This window comes from Rhyacophila brunnea, unplaced genomic scaffold, assembly GCF_057557595.1.
Source record: "Rhyacophila brunnea isolate RB1 unplaced genomic scaffold, BYU_Rbru_1.0 scaffold_23, whole genome shotgun sequence".
In the NCBI taxonomy this organism is placed as follows: domain Eukaryota; kingdom Metazoa; phylum Arthropoda; class Insecta; order Trichoptera; family Rhyacophilidae; genus Rhyacophila; species Rhyacophila brunnea.
Genome location: NW_028232893.1, coordinates 8,658,414 through 8,675,802, shown reverse-complemented (window position 1 = coordinate 8,675,802; position 17,389 = coordinate 8,658,414). Strand labels below are relative to the sequence as shown.

Sequence of the window (17,389 nt, the reverse complement as noted above, 5' to 3'; positions counted from 1 at the left end):
TCTGCTGCTGAGACATTCCCATGCGAAAAAAACTACTGACGCTTCACAACCAAACAAACGTAGGGCCTCGTGATTCGCTCGTTTAAGACCGAGTGTAGTGCGGGGCATATCAGTATTTATACAATTTTTAATTGTTTTCATGTAATTGTATAATAAATTGTGTATAAAAAAACGTGTGCTGCAGTCACCTAACATTATCTACCTGTGTTTTTTCCTTTGACATTGATCTGTGTCTATTTCTTATTATTATTATTCAGCGTGTCGGTCCTCCCTCCTCTTAGGTGCCTGGGAGGAGAGGTAACAGTACATATCACAAAGGTAAAATATCACAAAGGTAAACAAATATTCGGGAACAACGCCCTGAAGCTGGGCTCTCACTCCTCCTCCCTCAGAGTCGAACAAAACTGTCAGATGCCGAAGGGTCTCGACGGATGATGGTCGGTGATTGGGTGTGCGATGCTGGGGGGGTGTGGATGGATCGGGTGTGTGGGTGTTTCGGGCGGTGTCTCGGGTCCAAGTGGCCGGGGGAATTGAATGAATTAAGGGGGGGAAGGGGAGTTTTCTCTAAGCTTTCCTTTTGCTCTCTTCTTTTTAGTTTTAGTTAAAATCTTTCTCGTTTAACTAAGATCATTATGAAAACAACACCCATTGCAATAGAGAGGATCTAAAAACCTCACCCGAGTCTCTTCTAGACCCGAACGGGCCTCCTCAAGACCCAAAAACAAACGGGCCTCCTCAAGACCCGTAGTAAAAGCGCACACGTAAACTCAGAGAAACCTTCACCAGAGACCAAAAATAGAGACGAAGGGGATAATGCTAAACGTATGTGAGCCCCATAAATACCGAAGGATGATCCAAAGTCAAGTCAATATTCCAGTCAACAATGCGCCGTTGTTGCATTTCTGGTGATGTTTTTGTTGTTTATTTTTATGTTTCATTTTCCTGACCTCGTTAACATTTTTGTTTTTTCAACAAACTGTTGTTATTTTATTGTATTATGCAATTTGTGGTGCTCCAAAAAAACATCGTTCGATCTTTAATGAGTAATTTGTGTCAATTGTCAGACACAAAACGAATTGGCGCTAATTCATTATGACTCACTCAGGCTGATTGTACAATTTTGTTATTCTAATGGCAAAGAAACATTGATGGCCATCTTTGCTTATGATTCTTATGAATCTGCACTTGTAACCAAAGAATTTGAACTCTAGGGGAGTTGCGTATTAAGACTGTACTTCAGTGAAACGGCAAATAATTTTCAACTATAGGTGCGACGAAATTTTGGACTCTCTGCAGTGTTGCCATCTTTTCATTGTGGAATTATAGTACAGAGTACTACAAATATATAGTACGCATTGTCATCTGTTGAAAATGTGTAGGTTTTTTGTTTCTCAGAAAAATAATAACGGAGAATTTGAGAAACTCCGAGACCCCTTTTTATTTAGGTACCTACCTCTTCCGACCAAAAAAGCTTACCGAAGAATTCAAGAAATTTCATTTTAAACCATTCAAGGGATTTTTTTACATTTTTCGAGCAATTTTTTTTCCAAGTTCTCTAAATTTTCTTATATTGCGAAATCTAGCCTACTTTGCGCCAATTTATCGAACGGAAATATCGAAAGTTTAGTACTTTTTACATATTTTTTCCGATATTCAAAATTATAGTATGTCGGGCGTACTATACCTGTTTTATATCGTACATATTACGCGGACCAAAATTATAGTACAAATACTATAATTATGTACGGTTGGCAACACTGTCTCGCTGGCAATCGGAGAGCGAACGTCCAGCTGTGAACACGTCAATTTGTTTCGTGATGGCGACGGGGGTATTAATTCTTAAATCGTGTAAAGATGACTAAAAAACGTTACACATTTACTTGAAAAAGAAAACATGTCAATGAATATATTATTATTGTTACTAACAGAACAATAAATGGACGCATGTTGGATTTATATGACAAATTATATTTCGTTCGGCACGTGTCATTTGCACAATCCGCGCATCGCCTAGCCACGATCTTTTTAAACCATGCCTCAACCGTTTACATGTATGTTGTACGTATGCAGTTCATCGTGGGACACTTATTCGTGCGCCGCAGTACGTGAAACATGAGTTCGTATAACATGTTATCAAATGACGAGTTCTTCGTTGAACATTTCACCGTGGAATACATTTGTACGTATCTTACAAAATGCGGCGATAGTTTGCAAATAGTACTGTTCCAATCAGATTAACCCTAACCTTACTTAACCTAGTAAAGACATATCATAAAATTCGCCACATGTTGTAGCATACGTACAAATATACTCCACGGTGAAATGTTCAACGAAGAAATCGTTATTTGATTAAATGTTACACAAACTCATGTTTCACGTACTGCGGCGCACGAATAAGTGTCCTGCGGTGAACTGTTTACGTACAAATTTCCGGATACGTCCTCAACTGAGGTATAGCCTTGCTAAAATTATACCGGCAGACTCTCCAGCCGATCGCCTTCCCGATCATGAAATGTCTTTTGGATCGTTCCCTAGAGTCATGACCAAACAGAATAATAAAATTCATATTTTTCGTGCATAACTCAATCAATAATCGATGACAGTTAGCTCGACGGTTATATTAGGTACCTATTAGGTATACCCTGTTTACACGTGCACGGATTTACTGCTGACAGTACGTATTATTGCGGCCTTAACAAGAAAATGCACGTGTAAACTTGTATTATCTTGCAAGTTGCAAGATTGCATGCATGAATCAAAAATGGTCGGAAGCTTCTGAATTTTCACGTGACAGTTTGGATTTGTTGGATGCCTGCGCAGTAGAACGATAGCCTGCCGGAAAAAAAAACGAACTACACCGCGCAGAATCATTTTCAACAAATAAGTATTACTGACAAAGTTTAGTGTGCACTATTTATGTCGAATCGCAACAGCCAACCTCCACCCCTCGCCACTGGTGAACGAGTCCTTTTTTACTTGAATAATGCATATAGTCTCCATAGAAGATTTGCTTTAAGCTTTCATAGCCGTTTATTTGATTTACTATTTGGGCTCCCTTTGTGTAGCTGTAGAAGATGACATATTTTATTTGTCTTCTGCGTCTTTAGTTATGTACGTTTTATAATATTTTTTTTCGATCATGTCCGATCCCATAAGATCATACAGGCCTCCACAGAGTGGAGGTTTTTATTAACAGATTTTGTTTTTACGTTAAATGGATGTCAGCCACTTGCTCAACCTATTAAGGCCACACTCTGACTCATACACAAATTGAAAAACAATATTGCGTACTTGCCAGACCCAGGATTCGAACCCGGGACCCGCGATGCTATAGGCCAGGGATGGCCACACTTTTGTTTTCTAGGATCGACTAGTTGAAAAAATATTTATGGCGATCTACTGATATCACTTGTAATTATATCATGCGAGAACATTATAAACCCATTTTTTATAATTCAAATTGTATGTATTTTGAAAACAGATATTTTATAAAAAAATAATAACGATACAGAAACGTCGAATTAACGACAATAATATATGAACTTAAGTGATATTATTATGTCTTTCACTTCTAAAAAAATTAAGTAGGTAAACATAACTGTATATCGAATATTGGAAATTTCGTAGTAGCAAAGATGCAACCCTTCGCCAGGAAACATACTTAAAATAAATTCTATACAATACGAATTATGATTTAATAATATTAATAATCATAACACATCTGATTGCATCGCATAGCCATGTATTTTAAAATTTAAATATTCCTTGAGGAAAATAGTGCCGCAGGCGACTTTTTTACTATTCGAGCAAATTTGTGGCTTGTGTTTTTCTTACTTAACTGGTCGACCCGCTACGCCGGGCTCCCTTCAGGCTAGAGCCCTGTCAGACCCCCCCCTTGTGGGAGCCATGCCTGCTGGTGTATAACACAATGATAACTGATAAAAGTGGGTACTGTTTTTGTCTGTTCTGTTTCTATCTTGTACATTTTTACATAAAGTAATAAACCCAACATGATTCCCAACCATAGCAGGAACTCCATCAGTCGTTACCGATACTAGTTTATGAATAGGAAATCGAGTACGATTACTTTTCGACTTAAATGCATTAAATATATCTTCTCTTTTGGATCGTTCCTCCATTGGTAAAAGTGTTAATAATTCGGTACTGTTCGGTTATCAGGAATACAGCGGCAAACACATTTTGAAAATAGCCGATAAACTAGATTATTTGTTAAGTTAACCTAACCAAACCTAACCTAACCTAACCCAAACTAACAAATAATCCAGTATATCGGGTATTTTCAAAATGTGTTTTCCGCTGTATTCCTCATACCCGAACAGTACCAATAATGCTTCTGAAGCAAACATGTCTTTAAAAACCAATCGAATAAAAACGCATAGTTGTGCAATATCCGTGTAATCTACCGACTCGTCAAATTGCAAGGATAGGAATTTACATTTATTTTATTAATGTTTTCCTGTAGAATTTCTTCCAAGTTCTCGGCACTTGTGTTCTTCGCATGAGTGTATTTCTTGATAATGATTTGTAAGAGAAGAGATAAGAACTAGCGGATTTTAAAAGCTGGAACATCGAGTAGTTTTGACTCGTTTTAACAAGAAATAGTACAATATTATCATTATGTCGGCGATCGACAAAAAATACATTCGCGATCGACGCACTGGCCATCCCTGCTATAGGCCGACGCTTAAGCCGCGCGGCCTTCGTGGGTGTGTTTATAATATTATTATGCATTAAAAATTAAACAATTATTTATTACGTTAATCGGGTTAAGCTTCAATTACATTGAGCTTCTTTCTTGCTAAATTTGCGGCGTCTTACTACGGGCGTGAAGATCTCTTCACATAAATTTTGCTGCCTGTATGATTAGCTTCGTTCTTTAATTTAATAAACAAGTAGCTTCATTTTCTTTTTAGTAATTTCCATGTGCTTTTTCTCTCCCTGGCACTTTGCATTAGATTAGAGTAAACTCAGTCAGAGCTCACTTTGAGCGTAGCAATCTAAGTCTTGGGCATCTTCTCCCAGGACACTCCCAGGCCAATTCTTAGATGCTTCACATCACCAATTGACGGGTCCCGTGATACTCTCGATTAAGACCGAGGGTGGTACGGGGCGGGTTTGGTGGAGGGACTTTAACTTCAATGAGCTTCTTTACGAGCTGTTTGTTGGCGAATTTATAATCTGCCTGTAAAGTCGCCCAGTGTAATCATCGAACATGTTAGCTTGTTCGATGATTACACTATGCGACTTTACAGGCAGATTATAAATTCGCCAACAAACAGCTCGTAAAGAAGCTCAATGGTAATTGACGCTTTAGCTATATTATACAAATCGGCAAACTTCGTTTTCGTTCGAAATTTAAATAGGTAGGTACCTACATTGTTAATAATAATGTGATCTATTTTCATTCGAATTTCAAATAATTATTTTCATAGATTATAAAAATACCGATAAAATTGTCTCTGTTCCAAAACGAAGCAATTGAATGGTGCCTGTCGTAACTTCCGATGTATTTTATCTATTGAAATTTTCATTTATCTCGTAGATACAATAAATACGCACAAGCATTTCGACTGATTGTAAAGAAGACAATACTAAATATTTGCCAATTTATGTCATTAAATTTGTTTGTTGGAACAGCATCTAGCACGTACGTTTTCAGTGACAGCTCGTAATAAATCTGTCATAATAATATCATTATTAAATTCAATTAAAAAAAAATCTTATTTTTTTTTTATATTTATCGGCATCTTCCGGCTTATATATTATATGCCTGACACTGCAGTGGCGAAGGGTGGAGGTAGGCTGTCAAGATCTGCCATAAATAATGCACATTAAACTTTCTCAGTCGTACGTATTTATTTTCATTTAAATAAGTTTACAATAATTAATAGATGATATTGGTTAGTTTTTAAAATTCAATTGAACCCTGCAAATAACCAAGTCATTAGATATAGATAATATAATTATATAGATACATATTTTATAGATAGAATAATATTTTTATCTATTATAGTTTGGTTAGGCAGGGAGTGATGAGTTTTCAAGAAATAAACCAACAATATGTGTAATATGTATTCTTAATCTAACGAAAACAAATAAGTATGAATGATAAAGTGTGCACAATGTTGTCGTATCGCCCAGAGTACCAAAACTATTATGGTTTGGTTTAGGCAGGGTTTAATAGATTTTTAAAAATTAACCAACACCATCTGTAAATTGTAGGCTTATTTCAATGAAAACAATACTTATGACTAATGAAGTTTAATGTGCACTATTTATGATGGATCTTAACAGCCTACTTCCACCCTTCACTACTTTCTGACAGTGAGATAAAAGCAGGGAACACAGAATTAAAGGGAACCTAATGGGTGTGGAGTAACAGGCAACCGATCTCAAGGTGTCAAGAATATGCCATTCTAACATTGTCCTTCGTTCTGACAACTGCTCTCGTTTTATGCACTGACGCTCCTTCAATATTGGTGTATTTAAAGGTTGCAAAAGATACTATTGCATGTCTGTAATGTGTGGATCATTTTAGTAGGACACTCACATTTCAAACCCTGCTTCAAAATGTAGTGTATTGGGGTATTGCCTATCGGAATTGTATTTATTAATCTGTTCTGTGGAAAGTCAGTGATTCTAGAAGTGGGCGTATTTGCGCTGGGCTGCTCAAAGAGGGCAAAGAATACAAATCGATATCTTCACCTGTATGAATCAGTTTGTGATTTGGAAGCATGAGTCTCCATCCGTGTAAAAGCGGCTCTCGTAGTTCAATGCGTAAAGCACTGGTTTCACATCCCGGGGATTCGGGTTCGATCACGGTGAGGTCACAATACATATATGGTAATTTCTCAAAGGTTGGATGTTTTTGTGATTGTTCCACTTCTACTACTGTGCCACTAGGTCTCTATCATTGCCTATTGGGCCTCACGACATGCTGTAGTGTTAAAACAAAAATAATAAAAGAACAGAGTCGCATTTTTCTGAAAAGCCAGCGCCTTACGCACTGCACCACGAGAGCCTCCCCCTCTTAAGTATATTACCTCTATTATTGTAGGAGAATATTTGTTGTGATTATCAGTTTTATTTCACGTGTCACCTTTGGTTTATATTCCAATTTAACTTTACTTAACCTTTGTATAGTTTTAACTGTCTTAATTTCAAATTTAGTCATCGACTACAAAATTATTTTAGTCAAAATTGGAGCTGTAATAAATAAAATGCTGTTTAATAAATTAAAATCTATACTAACTAGTAACAGTAAGTTGATATTCAAAAAAATCAAACTATTTGATTCTCAATACTCCATTCATGTGTTTTTTTAAATACCTAGTGTTACAGTTGAGGTGTGGGCGAAACTAATAATTAAATACCTAGTGTTACAGTTGAGGTGTGGGCGAAACTAATAATTAACAAGATTTTGTCGGCGGAGACGTATTTATTTTAACAAAAATGGGCGATCACAGCGTGTACAATAAAAATAACTGGTAATAATCTAAATTTACTTATCCATGCCGGCAAACACTACCGATTACATTACGATCACGTCATTCCGCAGAATTTGAATGACCACTATCTCTATAAATTCAATTATGGAAAGTGCCAACTCTAATTTATTAGTATTTTATTATTGAATTCTTATTCATTTTTCATGGTAATTTCAATTAATTCTAACAGTTTTTACGTGTGCGTACGTTAAAATAACTTGCGATATTGCATCCATAGATAATATTTTGTGCAGAACCAAACCAGCAGACTATAGATAATAGATGTAAAAACCAAACAGATAATAATTTAATAGAAAATCCATAGAGAGAAAAAATAAAAATAGAGGGCGCATGTGAATGTGAATCGAAAATGTGTAAGCATGCAGAACATAATAAAAAATGTTCATTGAGTCATGCGGTTGCCAATGTAGTGCGGTACGCGTGAGGTGACCTCGTTGTTGTTCTGACCATTTCGGCAGACTTTTCTAACCTTACTGACAATGTTCGTTTAAAGGTTCAAAATGTACTACAGGTCAAAACATCAATCTGATAACATTTTAAATAGGTACCAAGAAAAACGAAATTATAATTTTTTTTTTCCATGGCGGCAGCTTACTGTGGACAGCACGTGATTATAATGTATTTGACGCATTAGCATTGATGTGTACATCCCATATGCTCTTTTCCAATGCAGTATCTCTTTTAAACAACAGGCATACCAGGGCATCACTTTGCCCAACACTATTTGGCATTTGGAAAAATAATTGCAACATGTTGAATCATACTAATTGAATTATTGTTTATGTTGTAGTTGAACTCCAGGATGTGTTTGAATCGGAGACTTTCATCTTTCTGGTCTTCGAACTGTGTAAGAATGGAGAGCTCTTCGATTACCTGACGTCAGTTGTCACCCTGTCGGAGAAGAAAACTAGATACATTATGAGGTATTACTTTCTTGAGACATGCTCTCACAATTTGTTAGTCAACTAAAATTGCATTAACCTTTGTTCACATCGACAGTTAAAAATAAAATTGTAGCTACCCAATTGCAATTGTTTGTGCGAGTATACTTTATGTTTGTGAGTTATTAAATAATGAAATAATATTTTTTTCAGAATGTAATGAAAAACAGACGAAATACGTGTACAAATGTGATTACAATTTATTGAATTTGTAATAAAGTGTGCATGTCAGTGGGTCACAAGTCGGCTATCTAGGGTAGTTTATCATATTTTGTATTGAGGCGGTTAATTGTTACTATAAGTTAACCGTCTAAAGTCTAAACTGTCAAAAAGTTATATGTTTTAACAGCCCCTCTTGGCTGTGTTAACTTTTAGAGGGAGATAGACAGTTTTGACAGTTTAGACGGCTAACTTATTGTAATAATTATAATACTTCAATACATAAATATGATAAACTACCGTAGATAGCCGCCTTGTGTATTGAATAGACCCACTGATAGCCTTTTGATTAAAGCCATGGAGAATGTAGAAGGATATCGAAATAATTTATGAATGTTATTTCGCGGTAGAAAAAGCATCTTCCTGAGCATCGTAATTTCTATATTTATGTAGGCAACCAAAAGTGATACATTGACCATAATTTTTAAGATGAATAATCTCGTAAAGTAGGCTATATAGCAACGGACTTCAAACCAAAACGTGAGCCGCCATTTTGTTTTTGGGGCTGCCAATGGAAAAAAGTAATGAATGTGTTACCAATATGAACACATAATATTGTTTGATTCGAAAATCAAACTGCTTTCAAAACTCCTAATGTCTTTTTCATTCTTCACTGCTTGAATTTTTAAGATTGGTTATCTTTGGATCACTCTGACGATGGATCTATAACCTGAAACAACTGTTAATATAAATAACGCAAATATTGTAAAATACTTTGTTTCATAAATCATCAAGTTAATGACGTTTTTATTGATGTTAAAGTTGTATTTATCAGTTCGGCAGAAATAGATATATAGTTACCTTCGTGCAGCAGTGGATTAACACGACTAGCGATGATAGGCGTATCTCCAGTGCTGATGATAATAAAAATAATATAAATTTGTTATTTTTCAAGGCAAGTATTCGAGGGTATGCAGTTCGTGCACAACAAGAAGATTGTACACAGAGACCTCAAACCGGAGAATATCCTGCTGGACGACCAGCTCAATGTCAAAATCACAGACTTTGGGTTCGCCAGACTCCTCAACCCCGGAGAGAAACTATTCGGTAATGCATTTTTACTTAATTGTACGACTTTCCACCTTTAATTATGGCGCATTTATATTCAATATTGGTACTGCAATACTTTTTCTTTTTTTCTTCTTTCTTTCGACCATGTCCGATCCTAATAGGATCATACGGGACTCCACAGAGTAGAGTTTTGTATTAACAGATTTTCTTTTTTACGAGAAATGGATGTCAGCCACTTGCTCAACCTATTAGGTCCATACCCTGACTCACACACAAATTGAAAAACAATACGTGTACTAGCCAGACCCAGGATTCGAACCTGGGACCCACGGCGTTATAGTCCAACGCTTGAGCCGCGCGGCCACCGTGGTTTTGGCGGTAGGAAAAAATATTATGCCGTTTAAAATAGGAGATAAGTCATTAAAAGACTTGTATTGTGAAATTCGGTAAATGATACCTAACAACAACGACTCAGTTGGCCTCGAAAATGCTTTTTCATTTCGAACATCACACTTCGAATTGCTCCCGATGAAGAATGCATATTCAAATGCATTTTCAAACTAATAATTTTGGAAGCGATAGTATGAAAATTGAATGGGCTTGTATTAAAATAAATAATTTATTATACGGCTGACTTTCTAGCAGTGGCGAGGGGTGGAGGTAGTCTATTAAGATGCGACATGAATAGTACACACTAAACTTTGTCAGTCACACTTATCTGTTTTCATTGAACTAGGAATACAATTTGCAGATGGTGCTGGTTGGTTTTTAAATTTCAATTAAACCCTGCTTAAATCAAATTATAACGGTTTAGATATGCTACGGGCAATCCGACAAAAATAGTGCACAGTTTTTCAGTCATACTTATTTGTTTTCGATGAAATAATACTACAATTTACAGATAGTGCTGGTTAGTTTTTTAAATTTCAATTAAACCCTGCCTAAACCAAACCATAATAGATAAAAATTATTCATGATATATAATTCAATAATGGCATAGTCTTAGATATTTTATAGATGATTATTTTTTGACTATTATTATCTACAATGGCTTGGATTAGACAGGGTTTAATTAAATTTTAAAAATTAACAATATCTACACATTGTAGTCTGAGTTCAATGAAAACAAATAAGATTTACTGACAAAGTTTAGTGTGCACTATTTATGTTGGATCTTAACAGCCAAACTCCTCCACTCTTCGACACTGCTTTCTAGTGACATATTATCTGGGCCGTAAAGCGACCTATTAGCAGGGCTCGAAATGGACAAGAGCGCACCGGAGTGTCGTTCCGGGTCGTAAAATCAGCAACACTGTCGTTCCGTCTTGTGGAAGAAATAATTTTACTACTTAAGGGGGGACATGCTCGTCGAAGGTCAAAATTGAGTTTTTATTGTATTTTCAAACCATGATCCCGGACACTCCTTAAACGTTGTAGATAATCTATTTATATAATTTTGAAGCCTTATTATCCTTTATAGTTATTTTAAACATTTGATGACTGCATAAAGTATTTTTGTTACATAAAATAGTATTCTTTTAAACCTCTCGCTCTAATGTTTTAGAATATAGTCATATTTCGGTACATAACTGTTCAGTGGTGTTAAGATTTTTTACGTTTATTAATTTTTAAACGCATTTATAAAACCATTAGTATAATTTATTACGAGATAATTTTTGTAAAATATTCACGATAAAAAATTATATTGATAATCTCTGTGATCCCAAATTTGACAAGAATTAGGCATTTTATTATTCAAAAAATCGGCAAGATTAACACATTTGATGATGATTCTAAAGATACTTATTATAAGCTATGTATTTGACCATTCAAGTGTGATAAACATCTTATGAATAATGATTGCTTTATAATAATTATTGACCTAAGAATAAGGTAGTGTTTTGTTGAAATACGCCATTTCTTTTGTCATTCCCCAGTGGTTAAGCTAAAACATACGGCTGTAGCCATAAATTGACAAACTATAATTAAAGTAGGGAGTAAAATTATGTTAACGCGCGTGTTTGAACATGTACCTAACCGATTTATTTTTTATTTTTTTTCAAACGGTGCATGTTCAAACACGCGCGTCAATATCATTTTACTACCTACTTCAATTATAGTTTGTCAATTTATGGCTACGGCCGTATGTTGTAGCTTTACCACTGGGGAATGACAAAAGAAATGGCGTATTTCAAAAAAACACTACCTTATTCTTAGGTCAATAATTATTATAAAGCAATCATTATTCATAAGATGTTTATCACACTTGAATGGTCAAATACATAGCTTATAATAAGTATCTTTAAAATCATCTTCAAATGTGTTAGTCTTGCCGATTTTTTGAATAATAAAATGCTTAATTCTTGTCAAATTTGGGATCACAGAGATTATCAATATAATTTTTTATCGTGAATATTTTACAAAAATTATCTCATAATAAATTATACTAATGGTTTCATAAATGCGTTTAAAAATTAATAAACGTAAAAAATCTTAACACCACTGCACAGTTATGTACCGAAATATGACTATATTCTAAAACATTAGAGCGAGAGGTTTAAAAGAATACTATTTTATGTAATAAAAATACTTTATGCAGTCATCAAATGTTTAAAATAACTATAAAGGATAATAAGGCTTCAAAATTATATAAATAGATTATCTACAACGTTTAAGGAGTGTCCAGGATCATGGTTTGAAAATACAATAAAAACTCAATTTTGACCTACGACGAGCACGTGGGCCGTTAAGCTAAAAATGGCCACATTATAACAACAAATTAACACACTTATTTTTACAAAACACATATAAAAGTAGATAACTATGTTACTATTTTCAGAAAATTAACGAGCGCTCCGGTTTGTAAAATTTTCCATTTCGAGTGCTTCCTATTAGTGTTGTATTTTTGTATGGTTATTTAATTGTCATGTGAAAGTCATTTTCACAAAAGGAAATAACCAGTAATATTGATTGTGATGATCAATTCACCCTTTTCCGTTTTTGTTCATAATTCTAAAATCCACAATATAAGTCACAATAACATGAAAGCTCATTTTCTCTTTAGTCAAGCCTCCTTTAAATACTCACATAATATATACAGGTTAGTTTCACTGCCATGTGTACAATATTGTATGGACCAGTTATTTAATACAAAGATAAAACTCTAGGACAAAGCAAGTGTCGAGTTACTTGCGAAACAATATAAGTTCTGCCAGTGTCATTTTACTTATCTCTTCATGAGGAGCGGGGAGTCGAGTCAGTTGCCAACTTAACAAAGTTCATGTGACATTATTCATTTAAACAAAGTGTTATCTTCAAGAAGAGCTATTCAGTTTTATATTACTGTACTATATTTTTGCATGCGCGATTTTTTTGTACTATTTTGTACAAAGTGTTGATTGTTTTAATAACTTAGTGAAATTGCTTTGCCGTACACTGTGTGTAATTCGTTGGGTTACAACTGAAATGGATTAAGGCCTAGATGCATAGAATGTCACGGAAGACCAATCGGCAGTTTATCGGGGAAATTCGTTGCCACATAACCAGGAATAGTTTTTAAACTCATTTACTTGTTTCCAATAAAGACAAATTATTTTGAGTATCAATTCTTATATATGCAAATACAAAAGACTAAAAATATTAAACTTAACAATATTGTTGATATATGCATTCATAAACAGACACCATTGGCATAATATGAATTTCTTGTCATGTCAGTAAAAAAATATATGAATGAATGAATACTGTACGGTACGCCGTGCGTGCATTTACATTTCATATACTGTGATAAAATAATGTCATATTTATATTGTGCTGTTTTCACACTTTTACCATTGTACGTTAATAAAAAAATATTTGAATAACTAACAGGAAATTGAATTTAAAAAAAAAATGGCAACAATTGTGTTAGGAGAATGCAACGTTGCCATACTAACTCATTACTCTCGCAGCTGTGATTTTGATATATGCATGACAATTTGGCGTTACTTCAATTTAACATAACTTGACAGTCTATGCATCTCAGCCCAACTTAAAAATAAGAAACTCAGTTAAATTTTATTATTCAACGTCTTCGTCTCTTGATACCGTCGGAGGTTGGTGAACAATTTGTGATATATCTCACTACTTTGGTCCGGCTATAATCGGTTCACCAACGCCGTGACCAAGAGACTCTTTCTACCGCCGCCTCATACCTTTATAATTTCATGAAATCATTAGTCACAATAAATAGTTGCTGGTTATTTTTGAAGTTTATTACGATTCACAATGCTGACATTCCTCTCTCTGTCCTTCGTGCGTTGTTGCTGTGATGCAGAATTATGCGGAACTCCTGGTTACCTAGCTCCCGAGACCCTCAGAGCCAATATGTTCGACGACGCTCCCGGATATGGGATGGAAGTTGACATGTAAGTTACTGCAAATCGGTTTTACAATTAAGTCCCAAAAATGTTTTTGAAATAGCGATGGTTTGGCTTCACCATATCATCGGAATGTGAGATGAAAATATTTTTACCGGAAACCTCGTATAAGAAAAATTGTTGGACTAAATGGAATTCAATCTCACATATTTCACTGTCTTGAGTAAATGCTTTTATTGTCATTCCATTGTCGGAATTTGAAACACCTCGGATAACGTTATTCACATTTCACAGATGTGAGGTTGAATCGTACTATGTCTATCATTTTCTTTTATTTTTCTGAGGTATTTCAAAATTGTGTGTTTTTAATAATGAGAATCTAATATAATTAAATAAAAATATTTTAATTAATGTATTTATCTTGTACCTATTTATTTTAATACAATATTAAAATACAAAATAATAATATATAATATTTGTCGTTTTTGAGTGACCACAAGAACATTTAAATTTAATATTATAATATAACATCACTTTTCCTTATAATTTTTCACTTCATATCGTCGCTTAAGAAACAACACCGCGGAAGTCAATTAATAAAAATTTTCAGGGGAAACAAAAAACGTCTCAAAAAATTGAAAATTGATACCTTTTAACTTATTTTTTTTTGTGTTTAGTTAAAAAAATGTTTCTTTTAACTAAACACAAAAAAAAAATAAGTTAAAAGGTATCAATTTTCAATTTTTTGAGACGTTTTTTGTTTCCCCTGAAAATTTTTATTAATTGACTTCCGCGGTGTTGTTTCTTAAGCGACGATATATTATTATGTATTTCAATTTCACAATACTGTTTTCATAATGTTTTTTCTAATAATTATTCTTACCATTTTCTGTCACTAGATGGGCTTGTGGTGTCATCATGTTTACATTGTAAGTAATTACTATAATATATATTATATATATTAATATTTTATGAATCCTCTTTTGCAATATACCTATATGTCTCATGAATCATCCTATCTATTATAACAAGCCATGGATTATATATATATATGGTATCATTCAATAATTATGTATCTTACATGTTCAAATTACTGTATTAAAGTAAATATCATAAGTATATAGCATATATAAGTAAGTAACTTTTATTGATTGAACCTACACTTATAATATATACATACTTATGTCGATACAATGCGGGGGGTGGAGGTAGGCTGATTTGACATAAATAGTGTACACTAAACTTTGTCAGTCAGACTTATTTGTGTTCATTGAACTAAGAATACAATTTGCAGATGGTACTGGTTAGTTTTTAAAATTCGATTAAACCCTGCTAAACTAAACCATAATAGTTTAGGTGTGCTATGGGCGATCCAACAAAAATAGTGCACACTTCTTTAGTCATATTTATTTGCTTTCATAGAATTATGAATATGTCATATTACAAGTGGTGTTGGTTAATTTTTTTAAATTCATTAAGCCCTGCCTAACCAAACCATAATCGATAAAAAATATTCTTCTATCTATAAAACATGTGAATTTATGTATGGTTTAATGGCATGATTTTAGATATTTTATAGATAAACGAATAATTTTTGACTATTATCTACAAAGGCTTGGATTTGGCAGGATTTAATTTAATTTTAAAAACTAACAAATACTATCTACACGTTTAATGAAAACAAATTTATTTGACTGACAAAGTTTAGTGTGCACTATTTATGTCTGATCTTAACAGCCTACTTCCACCCTTTGCCAGTATCGTTACGTCTGTCTCAACAGCCCTTTTCTAGCAGTTATGTTTAATGTTCAAACTATACGATAGTCACAAAATGATCTATAATCCACCGCCGATCCAAAGGAACGACCATCAAATACAATACCTATATAATATTACGGTTTCTTAAATTTTTCGTGTATTAAATTTAAAGTTATCATTGTTTTTTATCATTATTTTCGTGCTGGGACAAATATTTATTAAAATGTTTTCTTTTTCGAGTGCAATAGAAGTCATGTTTTTGTAATTCTACTATTGTGGTTGCGATCAGTTGGATCAGTTGCGTGATTTTATTTATGAGGAATTAATTGTAAGCAGTCCAGGAAAATTGCAATAATTCATGTATCATCAATCTTATTTCGAGAATTTAAAGTGAATTAAAAACTGTAGCGATATAAATATTATTACAATATACAGTATAACCCCTATTTTACGTGACTGAAAAAAAAAACCTAATTGGAGGGAAAATGTAAAAGGGGGGTATTGAAAAAAAGAACATTTAAATTTAATGTTTCTAAAAAACTAACGTTTTATTAAAACATTCAATTAAAATTTTTATTGAAAAATCGTTCGAATGTCACGACCCAATTATTGTCAAGCGCGCGTAACTCGCATATTTTGAATATTTCCGACGTAAATCGCGGGAAAGAAAAACGTAAATGCGGGTATTAAATGTACTGAAATACATCGGGACTGAAAAAAATACACGCAATTCGCGAGCCGAATACTACAAGGTTCTAAGTGTTCGTCCTTGAAAAAACAAACCCAACAATGAAGTAGTATTCTAAGCTGCCTCATTGTTACTTTTGTTTCTCGAAGGACAAACACTTAGAACCTTGTAGTTCTCCACTCGCGAATTGCCGGGAAAACGTGAATTCCGGGCACGTAAAAACGAGGTTATACTGTAGTAGGTATGAAAACAAAATCGCAAAAAAATCCTGAAATTCAGCCAACTGCTATGACCTTTTGGGACTCTTGGAGACCACTAGATAGCAACAATTATCTGATCACCGAACATCATATCCAGTCATTTGGCAAAGTTTATCAATGTATAGATTTTTTACTTTACGAAAGTGCTGCATTTAATTTTTAAATGAAGTTAAGGAATTACATATTCCTGTCATCGGCAACCCGCCATCATACGAGTTATTTAAAGGAAAAATATCTGTGTCTTATCGTTACTCAATTATTGTATTATTTCCTATCTATTAATTTTCACTGAATTCATTTGTAGGCTGGTCGGTTGTCCACCATTTTGGCATCGGAAGCAGATGGTCATGTTACGGAACATCATGGAAGGAAAATATTCATTTACGAGCCCCGAGTGGGCCGATATCTCAGGTAATATATCAAACCACCTTTATAATATTACGAAAACGTAAAAATGTCATTGCCACTTTGACATTCATTAATGAATAACGATTTAAGAATAAGTGTACGGTACGCTTTGTATACACTAATGATTATTCCATCATAAATATGCCATAGTCATAGGCATTGGCGGCCCTAGGCTTGAAAATTTAGTGGGTCAATTTTAAAAAATTATATTATTTTA

The 17,389-nt window shown here is 34.0% G+C and overlaps 1 protein-coding gene across 2 annotated transcripts in view; it reads left to right on the top strand.

Annotated features, from left to right (window-relative positions):
• PhKgamma (phosphorylase kinase gamma) overlaps window positions 1-17,389 on the top strand; it is a 46,864-nt gene that overhangs the window by 18,481 nt on the left and 10,994 nt on the right. For both annotated transcript variants that reach the window (XM_085950128.1, XM_085950129.1), the window contains exons 3-7: window positions 8,320-8,452; window positions 9,585-9,736; window positions 14,016-14,106; window positions 14,958-14,987; window positions 17,069-17,175. In XM_085950128.1, the coding sequence (XP_085806254.1) occupies window positions 8,320-8,452; window positions 9,585-9,736; window positions 14,016-14,106; window positions 14,958-14,987; window positions 17,069-17,175 (513 nt within the window). The remainder of the gene's footprint in view (window positions 1-8,319; window positions 8,453-9,584; window positions 9,737-14,015; window positions 14,107-14,957; window positions 14,988-17,068; window positions 17,176-17,389) is intronic.